Source organism: Zootermopsis nevadensis, unplaced genomic scaffold (assembly GCF_977971745.1).
Source record: "Zootermopsis nevadensis isolate Lab colony 2312 unplaced genomic scaffold, Znev_1.0 Znev_ptg000021l, whole genome shotgun sequence".
Classification (NCBI taxonomy): Eukaryota; Metazoa; Arthropoda; class Insecta; order Blattodea; family Termopsidae; genus Zootermopsis; species Zootermopsis nevadensis.
This window is the reverse complement of record NW_028259153.1, coordinates 14349159-14366799: the sequence shown is the minus strand read 5'-3', so window position 1 is coordinate 14366799 and position 17641 is coordinate 14349159. Positions and strand designations below refer to the sequence as shown.

At 36.8% G+C, this 17641-nt stretch overlaps 1 protein-coding gene and 2 long non-coding RNA genes across 13 annotated transcripts in view; 2 read left to right on the top strand and 1 right to left on the bottom strand.

Annotated features, from left to right (window-relative positions):
- LOC110830226 (nucleolysin TIAR) overlaps nucleotides 1-15977 on the top strand; it is a 907764-nt gene extending 891787 nt beyond the window's left edge. For 9 of the 11 annotated variants that reach the window (XM_087352407.1, XM_087352401.1, XM_087352398.1 and 6 more), the window contains 3 exons: nucleotides 313-488; nucleotides 849-999; nucleotides 10595-15977. In XM_087352407.1, coding sequence (XP_087208533.1) covers nucleotides 313-488; nucleotides 849-999; nucleotides 10595-10636 — 369 coding nt within the window. In that variant the 3' untranslated portion in view covers nucleotides 10637-15977. Of the gene's footprint in view, nucleotides 1-312; nucleotides 489-848; nucleotides 1000-6931 lie in introns of all 11 variants that reach the window. The other 2 variants (XM_087352399.1, XM_087352400.1) reach the window with 2 other exon arrangements.
- A 409-nt stretch (nucleotides 15978-16386) lies between these two features.
- Nucleotides 16387-17641, bottom strand: part of LOC147873195 (uncharacterized) — a 28478-nt gene continuing 27223 nt past the window's right edge. The window contains exon 3 of the long non-coding RNA XR_015536242.1: nucleotides 16387-16538. This is a non-coding gene — a long non-coding RNA (uncharacterized LOC147873195). The remainder of the gene's footprint in view (nucleotides 16539-17641) is intronic.
- The window catches only part of LOC147873194 (uncharacterized), a 73419-nt gene continuing 72591 nt past the window's right edge, over nucleotides 16814-17641 (top strand). Inside the window, exon 1 of the long non-coding RNA XR_015536243.1 lies at nucleotides 16814-17000. This is a non-coding gene — a long non-coding RNA (uncharacterized LOC147873194). The remainder of the gene's footprint in view (nucleotides 17001-17641) is intronic.

Below are 17641 nucleotides of genomic sequence, written 5' to 3'. Positions count from 1 at the left end.
TCAACACCTTTCATAGCCGCGATTTGGAAATTCTTAAAATGTTATCTTAAGTCGTACCTCTGGGGCTGGTACAAATAGCCAAGTCTTCAATGGAACAGATTTTGAAGAATTTCAGGGATTATGCTGAATCCATGCGACAAGTGGATCCCCGATAAATCTCGTGAAGATTCATTTAGTATTTTCGTGGATTCACAATGCCAACAGACGCAGTCTGCCAATTTTTGCACCTCGTGCAAAGCAGGTATGATGTTGGAATTAAGGAGTGTATGCTTTCTGGCTTGGCGTCACTGCCATTCTAAATCTCTGTGATAGCCCCTGACCGGAGCACAATACCCGTACGCCTACGGGCAGCAGATGGGGTACTGGTACCCACAGAGCTACCCGACCACTGCGGCAACGGCAGCTGCGGCCCAGATGCAGGGCCAATTTCTCCAGGGTATGCAGGGGTACACGTACGGGCAGTTTGGCTACCAGCAGGGGTATATGGGGTGAGTACTGCCATCTCAAGATAACTTATTGTAGTAGCAGTCAACAATTTTGTTTCAAGGTCATCACGAACAGCAGAGCCCAGGCGAAGGAAGGAAACCGTCAAGTCCTTCCATGGCCTTGAAACATGTCTTCCTGTATGACCCTGTACTGGCATTAATGTTTATTTTTTCCATTGCTATAAAATAGTACTGTATTGATAAATGAAGTTTGGTTGTATTTCGCTCAATATACACCATATAGAAAAATGTTCGAAGTAAAATTGTAGGTCTTCATGAGAACGAGACGAACCAGAAATAGTTCCATTGCGTCATCCTCAGTACTTATCTTGATGAACTGTTTTCGTTCATGGACTACATCAGCAGGATGGGGATGCAACTTCCGGCGGCTTGGCAGGGGATTCCCGGCCAGCCTCAGATACCGGCCGCCGCCCAACAGATGGCAGCAGCGGCGCAGGGGGCAGCTATGCAGCAACCCGGAGGAATGATGGCCTATCCAATGCAACAGTTTCAGGTATTGTTCTCATTTAAAATATTCAGATTTCATTCTTCTTATAACCAGTAGAATTTGTTGACTGATTTTTTTTCTAACAATTCTGGGCTGATTATGTAATTTAGACAGTTGTTTTTGCTTTGTTTATTATTGGGTGCATTTTATCTTAACAGGAAAGATATTTAGGATGCAGCATGTCTTCTAAGTCAGTAAAACTCGAGGAAGTGTTCGCTGTTTTAGGCAGGCTGTGTTTGTGTTAGTAATTAGATAATAGTATGTCTACTTTTAATTAATGTTATGTGAAAGGAAATGTTTACCATTATAAGAATTAAATTATCCTTATTACACTAAACCCTGGAATTAAAATCAAGCTAAGAATAATAGACCCATATGTTTTCTTTTATGTTTTAGAATATAAATAAATTATTAAATTTACATACACCCAAAGAATCATCTGAAGGCAGATAGTGTTAGGAACAGACGAATGAATACGAACAGCGTTTGTTTGTGTATGAAATCTCATCGAATGTTACAGGCTATGATTCGTTAATCAAATTAATTAATAGAAAAGTTTTATTGTTTTAATTAATGTATTATTATCATGGGCTGATTTTTGTCTGTCTGTGTACACAGTAAAAAAAGCTTCTGCAATTATTTCCTCTCATTAATAATGGACGTATTTAATATTTAGACTTTTTATGAAAGTAACCAGAGGGCTGAGCCCTAGATACTGTAAATTTTGTTTCAGCAGTGGATTAAAAATTCTGCCTTTTCTTAACAACCTGTTATATTTGAACAAAATAATCTTCGTTGTAGCTGAGCGATACCTTGAACTTAACAAAGGCTGACTAATGATTTCACGAAGCATTGGAAGGTTTTATAAAACTGAATTTCTTAAGTTTGTTCCAGACTTTCAAGAAAGAATGTCGCTTGGCACTTATCACTTAAAATATGACGACTTGAAGGGTATTTTTATATCTTAATTTTTTGCTAGTACCCTATACGTAAGTAGCAATATGGAGGAGAAACTCATTTCAGAGTTTGGATCAGTAGGTCATAGTGCATTATAGCCACAAAATTAGAAAAACAGTGTTTCAGAAGGAAGCAATCTTGATGCCGCTAAGTCGTAAAGTTCTTAATCGTAAATTTAGTTTAAAATTTTGAATTATTATAAGTTGTAAAATTATTTAAGATTTGAGGTAGTTCTGAATTAGTTTATAGTACAATTCCGAAATAATGTCACTTTAATCGAATTACAGTGACCGCGTGCTTGTTCTTTTGTTACCGAGGACGGACGTTTATGGAAACACTTTGACGAACTGTTTAAAATTTAGTGAGATGCAAATTATCAATCTCGCTCAAATAGTTAAAATAATAAAAGAACCCAAGCATTCGACAGAATACCAAATAGATTACGCTCATATACAATACGTTCTAGTCGAAAAATGAATAAATATTTTGTCACTAAACAAAAGAAGAGATATACGTAGATTATTTAAAATGCAACTGCGGTTTTAACTAGAACTCTATAATGGATGAGAAAAACGTTTTACGTCATGATAGTTGATCTGTTCACGTAAATAAATAATATGTAGTATGGCAGTTGATTTAAGTATTGCTTGTCTCTTCTGTACATTTAGACGTGGGGTATTTCGTGTATTGGCTTTTAGTGGTGATACGTTAGACACCAGAAATCGCGAGCCCTTCGTTGTGAAAAATTGACTCTCAAGCGTAGATGTTAATTATATAAAATTAGTAGCCTGTAATATAAAATCCTTGTCTTCCAGCATTCCTCCATCTGCCCTCCTTGTATATCCTGGTTGCTATAGACCAGTGGTTTCAACCTGGGGTACGCGTACCCCCGGGGGTACGCAAAGACATCTTAGGGGGTACATGAAATTTAAAAAAAAAATTATGGTAAGCACTGAATAATCAGGGCTAGACTTAATACATTATATTTTATGTAATTTATTTAATTTATTTTAGATGTAGATTATATACTATGTATAACTTGAATTATACATCAACAACTTTGTGGGTACAAAGTTGAAGAGAAAGTATATCTGGGGGGCACGGAAACAAAAAAGGTTGAATACCACTGCTATAGACAATACAAAGCAGGGAGGTCCAACATTCTTGAACCCTCGGGCCAAGAATAGTTTTTCCATTAGATCCAAGATCCAACCTCTCCTGGCACTGTGCCTAAAAACCGGTTTGTGTCGTCTTTAGCAATATTTATTCAGAAATTAGAAATTGTTATAATCTATGCTCAAATATAAGTTGCGCCTCCGTGGCGTATAGCGGGATCCCTTCTTTTACAGTTTATCTTGTGTAAAACGGGATCCGTAAATCGTTTTTAACAAACCCCGACGAATGTGTTATTAATTTCGTCTGGTAATATCATTTCTGGAGGTTTATCCAACATTTGAATCTGTAGAAATAATTTAGAGTTGGTAGTTATGAGGTCGTGAATTATGTCCAGTGCTGTACAACCGCGCTGTTCAGGTTCAGTAGCGGTGTCATTATATCATGGATGACTGGTCTTGCATCACGCCAGACAGGCAGAACCGGACCGATGTCACTACACGAGATAACCTTCTGCTCCTGCGAATGGCGAAGGGTTTGTGACCCGTTTAATAGGACTCGAAAGGCAAACTCAGTCGAAAGGGAACGTCAGTATATATTATGTTTTAATATTATTTAAACAAGCATCAAGAAGAGTAATGCAAAAGCACCAGTAATGGTTTATTCACCGACCACTTTTCTTTTGTAGCTTAAGCCAGGTAACTGTTGAAATAGGACACTGGCTCTTCTAACCTAACATAATCTGACAATCTAACATAACCTAACTTAACCTAGCCTGAAAATAAGTGAACCGATGTGAACCGAACGTCACTGAATTGCACCAAACGGAGTTGGGTAAACAACCGTTACTGACATGTCAAATTCTTTTGGATCGTGCCCCCTTCCAAATCTCCTGCAACCACAATTCGGGGGCTGTTCACCCGAGGCACACAACACACTGCATGTGTTTTACATTTTCTTTTGTTTTTATATAATACTCGCTAATGCAGTATATTTTTATTTACATCATCGTATAATAATGTTGTATGCCTAATTAGAAATGTACGAAATTTAAAAGGCAAAACATAAACATTCTTTTAATTTGAATGTCACTATACAATATGCGTCTAAAATTATCGTATACTGTCATGTCACGTAATGAAACTATATCTTTATTTTACCAATAACGGAAAATATCGCAATTATCGTCATGTTTCGTGTTCCATTCCAATAATTCCGACGTGCTAGAGTTGGGAATGCGTCGACAGTGACAGCCACACATGACCTTCTTCAGACTCAGGATACACTGAATTTTCAGATACATTATTTCATCGCTCGTTATTTTTAAATAAACGTAATTTTCAAATTGAAGTTATCGGTACTATAACTTGACAAATGTAGCTTATACCAATAAATATGTTGGCGTTTCTGTCTTCTGGGTTGTTGCGCTGTGTAGTCTGGTCGATGTTAACCAACGTTTCAGAAGTCATACTGCCACCATCATCAGGGCGATGAAAATTTCTGTCTTCTGGGTTGTTGCGCTGTGTAGTCTGGTCGATGTTAACCAACGTTTCAGAGGTCATACTGCCTCCATCATCAGGGCAATCAATTAGTGTGAAGATTTCTGTCTTCTGGGTTGTTGCGCTGTGTAGTATGGTCGATGTTAACCAACGTTTCAGAGGTCATATTGCCTCCGTCATCAGGGCGATGAATTAGTATGAAGATTTCTGTCTTCTGCGTTGTTGCGCTGTGTAGTATGGTCGATGTTTACCAACGTTTCAGAGGTCATACTGCCTCCGTCATCAGGGCGATGAATTAGTATGAAGATTTCTGTCTTCTGGGTTGTTGCACTGTGTAGTATGGTAGATGTTAACCAACGTTTCAGAGGTCATACTGCCTCCGTCATCAGGGCGATGAATTAGTATGAAGATTTCTGTCTTCTGGGTTGTTGCGCTGTGTAGTCTGGTAGATGTTAACCAACGTTTCAGAGGTCATACTGCCTCCGTCATCAGGGCGATTTATCGCTGTGAAAACCTCAAATCATAAATAAATATGCTGGCATTCAGAAGTTATTACTTCTTATAAGCTTTACATACATCTAACAGCACATCGAAAAATGAATGTGATCGTGTAATACGTAAAGCATAAAGGGGTAACTACTTGTTTGTGGAGCATGTTCATTTCCCGTTCTCTTGCTGCCATATTCACAGCGTTGACGTAACACACACTGTGTTGCTTGGGTAGTAAGTAGGTTGAAGACCTCACATCTTAGGAAATAATTTATTACACAGGAAAGACTTTAGGTTCAAGTTATTTACTGGATCTTCGGTATCGATAACTTACCGCCGTTGTTCGACTTCTAAATATATCGCTTTTATACACTGATCCCATGAAGGATGGAGTTGACTGAGGATCGTGGCCGGTGGCGGGCTTTGGTGTTGTCGGTGTTGGACCTGCGGGTTCTGCTACCAGAGAGTTAGTTAGTTAGTTAGTCAGTTAGTCCCCATGAAGACTGAATAAAATTTTCATACCCTGTACTGTGTCTTTTCTTCGCCCACAGAAGTCATTGACCTAGTAATTATCCATCGGTTCACTGGTGTTTGTACATCGTTATGCATTCTCAGTTTCCGCATTGCTTTTTATTCTTGGTTTATTTAACGACGCTGTCAGTATCCAAATTATGTGACGTCAAATTATAGGATGATCAGTTAAAAAGTTGAATGAAGCGGTCGTAGTGAGATTTAAATTATATCTGAAATTGGGCCCTCGATAATACAAATAAGGAATTTTAATCCTAAGCTTGGGAAACAGATAGTAGTATATTTGGGGCTGGAATTGGTAATAACGTGTAAACAGCTTTGAAACGATCGTTGAAGTAACAGGACACCTGATTTATTTCAAGGTGTACTGTTCAATAATGTGAGTCTTAACGGGGGATTACGCGGTATATAATTTACCATTCATACATTAACGCATTTTGCATAAGGAAGGTTCAGTGAATTACGTCAAGATATGCAGTGCATCTTGTGAACTTGACTTCCTGACCTTTAATGTTAATTTATCATACAGAAATATAGAAATTTTATAATTTTAGCTATCAGGTACTTTGTGCAGTAACAAATGTAGGATGAAGTTACATTTCGGAATTTAGTGCACAGTCCATCTACAATCTGCTATGTAATATATAACTGTGAATTTAACACATAACGGATAATATTAAAATTAGAATGAAGCGGCGTTTTAATTGACATTGTAGTCGTGGCGGTAACTTAAGTAATGTTTTCTTGATTTTCAATTTCGCAGTGGTTCCTTACGTTGTTCGACGTTTGTTTGGGTTTCTTGACAGTTTTACTTGTTGTTGTAATAGCGTGTGTTGCATGCATTTGTCTCTTGGATTGCTCTGATTTCGTTACAGTTCCACTTTGCATGCTTTATAAAGGTTTATTAATTATTTTTACTCTTCGCATGAACATTTTTTCACTTTATATAGACACACTTCCAGCTTACGTATTAAACAGATGTTTCGAACTATTAATTTTTGTCCAAAATGGAAAAGTATTCTGTTGCACACTACCGGTCACTTTGTCCATGATAAAATTAGTTTAGCCTCCAGACATTCAGAAGGAAATTTATTGCTTGCATTCAGTATCCATGCAAAGTTAAGCAAGTTCATCATTTCATCCAGATTGATGTACAGAAAATATTAACAGAACTCATTAAATATTACTCTTATAAAGGGTTTTAACTTATTTCACAGCACAGATAATAGTAAATGACTCAGTTTGTATTAATATTATTTTTATTGCGGAAATTATTAATATTCTAAATTTAAATTTGGCCGGACCCAGTGGAACGTGAACTAAATGAAGGGTCTCTCTCTTTCTTTCAGGCACAGTGATATGCATATGCCGTCAACTCCCATCATGCCACGCACATTCTTGATACTAATACAATAGCGAGAAGGAAGATATTGCATAACGCTTAATTAATTTTAAAACTCGACACGGACCTAAAGCATTAATTATACGTACAGTAGCTTGTGAGAATAATGTTGGAGTGCAATACAATATTTTCGGATCAAAGCCATGGTTCATTTATACACAAACATTGTGCCAATTATCCCAGGTCTTGCCATATTCAAAGACAGCGCAAAATAAAATGGGAACATCCTTTTTTTTTTCCCTTTCATAGCACACGATGCGAAACATCATGTTAGGATAGTGCCAATCCGTGGCTTGCTGAAAACGCAGCTGTTTCAGTCCATCCATTTTTATTATTACACATTTAAAAGAATAAAATAATTTACGTGGTACCATCAGCAATTCAATTAACCTGTTAGAAAAGTCTTAGAAGCTTCTAAAAATATATCCTGTTTAGGTGAGAGGTTATAGCATATCCTTAATTACAGCCGGGATGAAGGGAGTAATCTGTGATAAGTGTAATAGAAGCAAAAACGTTGCTCTAATGCGAATGTCTTGCAGATATCAGTTTGCTGAAACGTAATCTGCGAAATCTTTCTACGAAGTGTTTCATTGTACCTGGGTTCCGTTATACTCCTTTATCATTGGCGAATGGGTGATCCTGCTAAAAATTTACTTTCGAATGAATTAAGGGTATGCCGAAGTTAAGAGATCTCACTTAAACACGTCTGTTGCTCAACTGCACAGCATGATACTTGTCATTTACATATTTGCAAAATCTTAGCAAGAACCCGCCGTATGCAGTCATAACATTAATCAGTAAACTCTCGGATTGCTTCAGTTGGCATTATGATTTCCGCAACATTTCTTCATGTTAATCGTGTTAGCCGTTTTAACTCGGCAAACTCTCTTAGAAGACAAAAATAAACCACAAACAAAGTACAGAAGACATTTCACTTTTTGGCTTCCAGAGTGTTAGCCGAGATAACGCGGCTGACACGTTCAAGATGAACGCTCCGCCCCTGCCTTTCTCAGAGTTTCTATTATTTATAATTTTACTTACATTTATTTGTCTGTATACTGAATAGCCAAGGGCCTTCATGCGATTAAATTGGTCTCAGATCCACCACAAATATTTGTCACAAGTTGACCTCTACCCTTCCAATACTCGTCTTTTTTCTCGCTCAGTGATCGGTTTATCGTTTATCAGTTGCAATAAATTTGTTGATGTTTTTGAGATCTTGCCAAGATTTTCTGATTTGCAGTATAATTACGCAATCAAAGCCTGACAGACGAATGTTATCAGCCCATGCAGTGAACGTAGATAACATACAACATGTAATCAGTTACATATATAATTATAAAAGAGTAAGAAGAGATTAGATTTGCTAGCATGGCCAACATTTTGTACATTTCAGAATGGCCATAGATTTTTATTAAATATATGATAATAGGTAAATAATACTAATTGGAATATGAAAATAATTCCACATAGATAACTACATTTCATTTATGAGATGTGCATATGATTTTGCCTAAAAAGAAAGGGCATCGAACCAGCATATGTTTCGTGCACTAAGTGTTCAGAGAAGTCTTATATTGTACGAGAGCCTGAAGAAGTTTATTTTTACTTCTGTGAATTGAAGGACTTATGATTTGAAGCTTTCACGGCGACGTAACTCAATAAAATATTCTCGGACGATCAGCGGCGTCAAATGGTTAAACAATAAAACCGACGTTTCAGGGACCGTCTTTGTCCCCATCATCAGGGTTCTGATGAAACGTCGATTTCATTGTTTAACCATTTGACGCGGCTGATCGCCCGAGAAGATTTTATTGAATTTAAGGACTGTCACCACAGCGCGCACACATACGAATGAAAATCCAAAAACTAACTGCATGTTTCGACTTTAGGTTATCATCAGGAGAGCCACTGCTGAATTGGTACATGCTCATGTGTTTTACGTCTTTGGCACGAATACAAAAATTTATTAGTGGCTTTCCTGTGTATTGCAACCTGGTGATGGCAAAAGGGTGACTTTTCTGGGTAAAGCTTTCTTATATCTACACGATGTGTTCACGGCTTTTCAGTTCACATAAGTAACGAGCATACAATAGGATGCACAGACTAAAGTTTATTTTTATTGGGCAAGGAAATGCATTATCTTGTGTGGTTAATCCCTGTACTTAGTTTTATCTATCCTCCCCTCCCCCAAGTTAGTGCATTGAGGGGGTTGGTGTGAAAATATTGCCATGGTCCAAATGACTCTGTTCAAAATCTCAAAACTGATCGATTTCATTCTCAGTAATAATTAAATAAGCCGCTTCGAAATGTCAGGTCTCACGGCGAAGACCTCGAAGATGGCTGCCTTCTGAGATATTGCGTCATGAAGTCTTGTAGATATTGACCGACGTTTCAGAGGTGCTTACTGAGTTCATAATCAGGTTTATCATCGCTCTGAAACGTCCGTCCATGTCTACCAGACTACACTACGCAACGTCCCCGAACGCAGCCATCTTCAGAGCCGTTTCGAAGGTGCGGATTGCGCGCTTGAAGGACCACAGTCGACTGCTTTCCGACGTGAAGCGTGTTCAAAATTGTTTGTCGCAGGTTCTCCAGGAAGGCCAGTGTGATGTTTGCTTGCGGTCGCAGAGGAGTATTTAAATGTGCGCCTACCTGCGGGAAAACGTTGAAATTGTGTAGTACGTAAATTGACCTATATTTTAAATTGTTGTTCGTCTGTAACGACATGATTGTGGAGTTAAAGGGAGAAGAAATAAAAACGAAGGCATGAGAGAAAACGTTACTAAAGGAATATAGGAACTGAAGGAAGCGGGTAATAATTCTTTTTTGATTTTCAACATGCTTTTTACACTAGTTGAAATATCAAATTACGTATTGTTACGTATCGAATGTGGGATATGACTTCGGTAGGACGGAGGTACTTTGAGCAAAATAAATTCCTAAAACACCATGTTTTATCATTGAAATTCACAAATATCGCTGTTGTCAATGGTGGTGGTTCCTTTTTACGAAATATGTCTGTGGTACCTATATTTTCTAATAAATACTTTGTGTGTTACATATATTTTTCTGTGAGGTAAGGGGCGTCACTTCAAAGTATGACCTAGAGTTTAGGTTAGTCTTTTAGAATGAGAGAAAATAGACAACTTGTGTTAAAAATGAGCATAGATGTTTTTATTGTTCTCAAGAGATACGGCCTACATGTCGGATGTTTATGAATGAAGGACAGTCTTGAGGGTGTTTGGATTAAGTTTAAAATTCATAGTATGTATAAGGAAATGCTTCCTAAAGGAGCTACATTTATAGTCTGTTAAAAGAATAGGAATAAGTGTAAGTAATTACTGCATGACAAATGGTTTCGTTTCGTTCCATCACAATCGTGCTTCTTTCCAGTATAGTATAATTTATTTCTCAATTCCGTCGCTTGTTCAGAAATTACAGTAGTTTGGCCCAAAGATTGGCAGAGTTGCTTTGGACCATGATGCACTGACTTTGGTGCCCGAGAGTGGGAAACTGTATCCGTCAGATCATCATCATCATCATCATGAAACAGACAAACATCATAGTAAAGCAAGCCTTTTTTCTCTCACCCTTCATCCCTCGACAGTTAGCTGATGACGATTGGTTAGCCCCTAGTCTACTAGTTTGATGGTAATGATGGTGCAGCCCACAAGAACCACAAGAAAATGCGTGACGTTGGGGCGTGTGCATGCCCCTTCACCACCGCATCGCCCCCTCGCCCCTCCTGGGGAGCCCACGCAAGACAAGTGGAGAAGAGACGCCATTTTGCATGTCAACACATTAATACAGGACCGATCACCAGTCACAAGAAATACGCCTGAACGCCATGCAATGAAAATTGTGAACAAATTATAAAGAGTGAAGAACAATTGTTTGTCTTATATACATATATATAAAGCACTATATAAATATATCTTAGAAAACATGACGATCTGTGAAATGTAAAAAAATTGGGTGGGGCTTATTTTCATAGTATCGATTAACGTAAGGTAGCATTGTTTGCGTGTAGTTGTTAATGATGTGGGGGAAAGATGTATCGGGAAGAAGATTCTCTATAATATGTACAAAGTTCAGTGTAACGAACGAAAACAAGAACCTACCCAATGTAGTTTGTAGAGAAACACACCCTAGTTCATAGCAGGAAGGGTTCGTTGTTGGCCATCTATAAAAATACACAAAAATACCAAAAAATAGAATTAAATAACCAAGTTAGTTACTGGTAGCGTAGATTTTAAATGTAGTGTTGAAAAAAATAGAGCAATGTAACCCAATGTTCTATCTGTATCCGCCATGACATGCATACTGAGATGTCAAATCTATAATATGCAAGGGAATTCTATATTTATAAAAATGGCAAAATTCATCATAACGAAAAGTAATAATATATATCAGACAAGGACAGCTATTCATTAGAATCTAGCGTTGTTATAGCAAACAAAAGAGAATTAGCCGTAGTGACGTAGTTATTACTGGGCGGTTTGTACATAAGCTAGCGTTGCTCTTTCCCATTGCATACTTAGGTTTGACACCCCGGAAGCTACAGTGAGTATAGTGTAACATGTACACACCCTCCTAAACCCCATCCTTTCCTTTACCTCCCCCCCCCCCCCAAACTCCGTGGCACATTGGTAGCGGATGCCACCTTCCAGATTCACAGCGAGTTAATAGTCCGTAATGGTTTTGTGCGAGCGGTTTCACGTGTTATTTTGTTCTAGCGAGAAATAAGTGAAACTGGTGAATTTTAATGGAAAATATTAAATCCACGAAAAGGCGCGTGATTTGAGCACATAATTATCATAATTTGATACATTAATGTTGTATGTATGGTGCGGGAAATTCCTTGAGGGAATAAGAAATGTTTGAGTTATTTTTAATAATAATATTTGCATTCCAGTTTACTAAGCCACTTGTAAAAATTACTGTGAACTGCGAATATTTGTTTCGTTAAGCATACATAGAGTAAAATAAAGATAGTCTTTTATTGCAGATTTTAAGTAAATATCCCAGTTTGATATATTTGCAGATATTTTGTACGATTAGATTTTTCTTGTTTTGTATAAAGTGACTATTTTTGTTATAGATTTCAGACGAATATAGAAGCATATTTTAAGGAATTTCATAAAAATATAAGGAGCACACAAAATAAATTACGGTAGTGTGGTTATTTTAACTTTGGATCGTGCTACCAGAAGCCCCACTCTTTCCTCCCCGAATAGTCCTTTACCTTGCCCTTACAGTATGTTAATGGTTTTCTGAAAATTTCAGGTTATGTAGTTTTACACGGATTTGTTTCCATAAGAATTACTTGCAGTGTTTTGCATTGCTTGAAGGTGTTCCAACACAAATGTTGTACTTTTTCTAACTTTGAAGAAAGAAGGAAGTTGTCACAGCAAAGTTGTGTCTAGCCATGGGTTTCAGACCACAAAGAAGCGTAATGAAATGCTATTGCAGTACATGGTAAATCGTTTTGAAGTGGTGCTTTATCTGAACAAAAAAGAATTCTTCAGTGTGTTCCAGTCTTATTCTTGCGGTTTTGTTACTTTCTGGTCCCGCGTAAAACTATACACTTTTTTAAACGTGTTATTTAAATTACAATTATAATCTGATGTGTAAAATAACGAGGTGTTTTTAGCATTGACGGAAGACTATTATTGGTAATCATTACACCAGCCTCGATTCTGAACTTAAAATTTTTTGAACTATTTTTGAGCATTAAGCAATATCATGAATTAAGACCATGGAGAAAAATCTAGCTTTGACCCCACGTTACTTGAAAATGGCGTCAGACTGGTTTCCGTTATTTTATTTGTTACAAAGAAACGATGGTAGATGATACAATTACCATTTCCTGTTCAAATAAATCAATAATAGAATTTCCTCTAAGTGCGATTGCAATTTACCGCGTTTGCTTATGTAAAGGTAGTGGCCGTGTTCTGAATGTTGAAATTATTAATCATTTTTTAAAAGATATTTAAAAATATATCAAATTATTGTTTAAATTGTATCAGGGCTTTAAAAAAATAACAAATGTTCAAAGCAAGGAACAAATGATTTCTCAAGTTTAATTTCTGAAAATTTAAAACGTAAGATATTTTATAACGTTCTTATAGGAATAGAGTGCTATTGTATAAATTTCTGATTCGTATATCAAGATTTTTTCATTCCAACAATTAATCTGAATATTTGTAGCTTTAGGCTAAAAAAATGCTTTATTTTTTAGCATTCAGATTTTGTTATGAGCTACGTATATACCTGGTTTTGTTAGAACTGATAACAAATTTGCTTCATGCTCTTTTCTGTAAGTCTGAGTCCATGGCTAGACGTTACAGATACACGTAGCCTAAGTAATTATAAGTAGCCTAAACTTGGTGAAATTGATAGTGAAAAGAAACATTTTATACCTTGTGAATGGTAAAGCACATTTTGATACAACATTTAAATGGAAGAGAAATGGATAAAGAAAACAGATTATTGACAGTATCTCAATCACCATATCGCACCCCTGACGATATAAGTTTCCAATTGGTTTTAAGCAAATCATTCCAAAAATTACGAGAAAGTAATCATTATTATTATTTATTATCTTCTTACTGTTTTCTGTAATATGTGTATACGTCATCTTCCTTTGCTGACTCTGTATTTAGCTCTTGTACGTGTTGAGTCAGCACGTTAAATAAATTTGATTAAATTATTTTCGTTCTTATAATTCTTTTTTTTTTAAAATATTCACGCATAATATCGCGTTGTTTATGTGAAGTATTTACTTTGTTGTAACAGTGGACATTTTAAAATTCTACAAGTGCCATAATTGCTTCTCTCATAGATTGTTGTTAATTTTTAAATGTTATTAATAGCATGAAAATATTGAATGATTTGCGATACATGAAGAAATTCGTATTTCGCTCGGAAGGCATTTTGACGTAACAGTGGCTTATAACGAAATCGGAAAGCAGTATGGTGGTGAAGATGCTTGTTGTAGAGAAATGGCGATGTTCCCCCACTCCAGATCTGAAGTTCTCTATCAAGCAGATCATGTTGTTTGTATCACTGTAGCCGTGCACTATAGTTGTAGACGCACCTAACAGTTGTGAATAATTGTGTGTGTGAGTGAGTATTTTTTCGACGGAACTAAATAGGGCTATGATGGACTATTTACAATGATATAGAAAGCCCTTGTGCATCTTTCTAGAGAGACAGGAAAATATGCAGTTTTGTCGACAAAAATGACTTCCCAGTTAGGAATAAAATCATATAAAACTATTTATCAACAAAAAATCGCAACGAAAAAATAAAATATAATAATAATAGTAATATTAAATCGAAGTTAGCTTGTGAGATGCGAGTGTTGCACAATGAGCTAGAGCTAAGCATGTTGACGCCAATGTTACTGCACTTGTATTTTTCTTTTATGTTATTCTTTGTGGGGGGATATAGCAAAGTGAAAAAAATGAGCTTCCAGTCATAAGTTCGATTCTCTATTTTTGGTACTGTGCATCCACATATGATTGGAAACTACGTAATATCTTGGAAATTTGTGAGATATATTGTTTATGATGAAAAATAAAAATAACACAGTCTTTAGAAGCGGAAAAATGTACTAAATAACCTATTATGATTGTATTGGCCAATATTACGTGTGTGTGATTTGTGTAAATCTTGGTTTGTAATAATAGAGCTGGTAATTCTTTGATTACCTTGAAACAGAGTCGCGTTCCCAGAAACTGTTTCTTGTAAACAGTTTTAAAGTGAAATCAGCTCCTAAATTACCATAAAAGATTAATATTGACCAGTAATCATTAGATTGACGGTGAAAGTCAACAAATTACCAACGTCGATTACGCTGATTCTCGATTATTTAGTCAGATTTCCTCAGTGATTATCTTCTGCATATTTAAGGTATTAAACACCGACACACACCTTTTAGGGCCCTGGAAATACCCACGGACCATGGCGAGAGAGTATTTTAGAGATCTCGGTCATAGATAAAGAATAATATTAAAATATACCACTCAGCTGATTCGGGATATGGGCTGTTGCTAACACAGTTAAACGGTGCACAAATTAACCATATTAGTAGCAATCAAGTGTTCTAGTAAAATTGTGTTTTGTGCAAGTAGTTGGAATTTTCATAATCATGAAATTATCACAAAAAATCAAAATGGCCAAGAAATGGGAAATAAAATTATGATTAAATTCCATGAGAATTTTCCAAGAAATTCAACAAGAGATTAACATTTTTCAGAAAGTTTCAACGAGAATGTGTAATATTCCGGAATTAAATAGACTTTAAATAGGACCGTTTATGTTTTCATAAACAGTGCACACAACACGTAAGTTTGCGTGTACTGAAATATCCTGTTTACTGCGGTGCTCCGCGCTAACTATGGCGTCGTGCGTCCGAATATCGAAAAATTCATAGACGTTCCCTGCTTTTTTTAACCACATGCAATCTTCTATCACTCAAACGTCATCCCAGGCCCAAATTTTGATTCCGTACCGTAAACTATAGCCTTTGAAAAAGTATAACTTGATTTAAATTCTCATTCAGTAAGCTCTAAAACTGAAGATGTGTAATTTCGTTTGCAACTCTGTTTCAAGGAGATATTGGCAGTCTGTTGTTTGTAGGTTATTTAAGTATGTCATGATATAAGCCATAATATAACGATGAACATTTTGGGATGTGAATAACATGAAATCTGCCCGACACCCCTATATATAAAATCGAACATTCCTACAACTGACCTATCCCATTCCTTCCTCCCTCTTTTAACCCCCTCCCTTCTGCCCATCTATAGCAAGAGTTTTATACCAGCAAAATGTAATGGCTATTCCCAAGTAAAAAGGGTGAAAAACAAAAAATAATATTATAAAATATAACCAAAACAAGTGAACCAAAATGTAGATAGACAAAACAAACATCTAGATTGGTAGCGAAGAATGGAATTGAGAATAAAGAAAGTTATAATAAATACTGAGTTTATTTCATTTAATGCTTTGTGATACTCGAATCCCTTTCCTTGTTATCTTTATTTGGAAAGTGCAGTGGACGTGGTGGACCCCGTGGTCTCTTACGATACGACGTTTCAGTTTTCGGAAGTTCTTGAACCTCTGGGATTATCAGACCAGCAATCAACCCAGCTGCATTACACAGGTCGTCACTGCCTGGAGCATAAACACGTGACGAACCTAGCTCCAGCAATGTGAGTCAGGTAAGTGCACTTAGCTATGTACAGGCCGCCCAAAAACATTTGTACGCAGTTCTGACGTATGTAATGGTTGTATGTGTATACAGTGTCATTCTCTTTATTATCCACACAGCTGTCACGTAGACAACCACTGGCCTTTGTCGGGATATACCGGCTTCTCTAGATTGACTCATCAGTTCTGTTGAGCATGTCCGAGATACGAACTCAGTACCTCACAGACAGCGTCTAACAAACTGCTGCTTGGTGCCTGACTTACTTGTTTCTGCATTATTTCGTGATGTAGGTGTATTAACGGTGCTTTCTGTCTACGTAGACTATACGTACCTGCGAATGAAAAGGTGACGTCACAAGATGTTGAAGGAAATAATTCTACTGCATTTTAAAGCACTTTCCTAGCATTTTCGTGGATAGACTGAATAAAAGCATGAAAGACTCAAAATAGCTTGACGAATTTAACCTAGGGCCTACAAACTTCGACGTTTATCTGTATCAGCGGCAAGAGTGTACACATTGTTATTCATTTCTTAGCATGTTTCATGGGTTACAAATCTCCCATGGTACACTGGGGTCACTATATCTCGTAGTATAAAACCTTGCGCAGTACTGCGCGTGCGTACTGCCGTCTATCCAGTTACTATCGTAGGAAAAACATAGTCAGTCATGTGGTGTGTGTTGTGAGTGGCGGTGAATCAAGATTAGTGTTTTCTATTTTTAATTTGCAGTGACTGGTTGCGTCATGTTCATCAAAAGTATTGTTAACTTCTGAACCACGATTAGGATCTGCAGGTAAGACATACATGCTATGAGTTCAGGTTATATTCATGCGGCCATAGGCAATTGCATACTTGATGTGACGTCACATATGCTTCTAGTTGAAGTGGACCCTGTGTACTCCATCCAAGCCACATCCATTTTCATGTTTTTGAATCATATTTCTGCACACAGGGTTTGAGCTGTTTGCTTAACTCAAGACACAACTCGGAACAGCTATGGGTTGCATGACAGGGGTTGCTTACCCCTACAGTTGCAGATAAATATAACAGTTACATAGCTGTTACTATATATAATGGGCCAGCTTTAAGTAAATGTGAAGGATGTTTTTGAATTGTAAAGACCAATTTTGATTGTGTGTACCGACATTGTAGTTGCATATTTTAATACGAAACATTCATGAACGTTAAAATGATACAGAAACTACTGATTTTCGTGTACCTTTAAGTAGAACTATTATTCTCAGTGAATTTTAAAACAAAGCTTTGAAGAATAATTTGTCATGTTCAAATGGAAAACGTAGGATCTGTATAAAATTATCGTGGATTTGCCTCATTTTATAATTCATTGAAAGCTATTAATCTATATCAAACGCAACCACAAAATGGTTTCATCATGCGGATATCTGTGATAAAACGTTAAACATATCTACTATC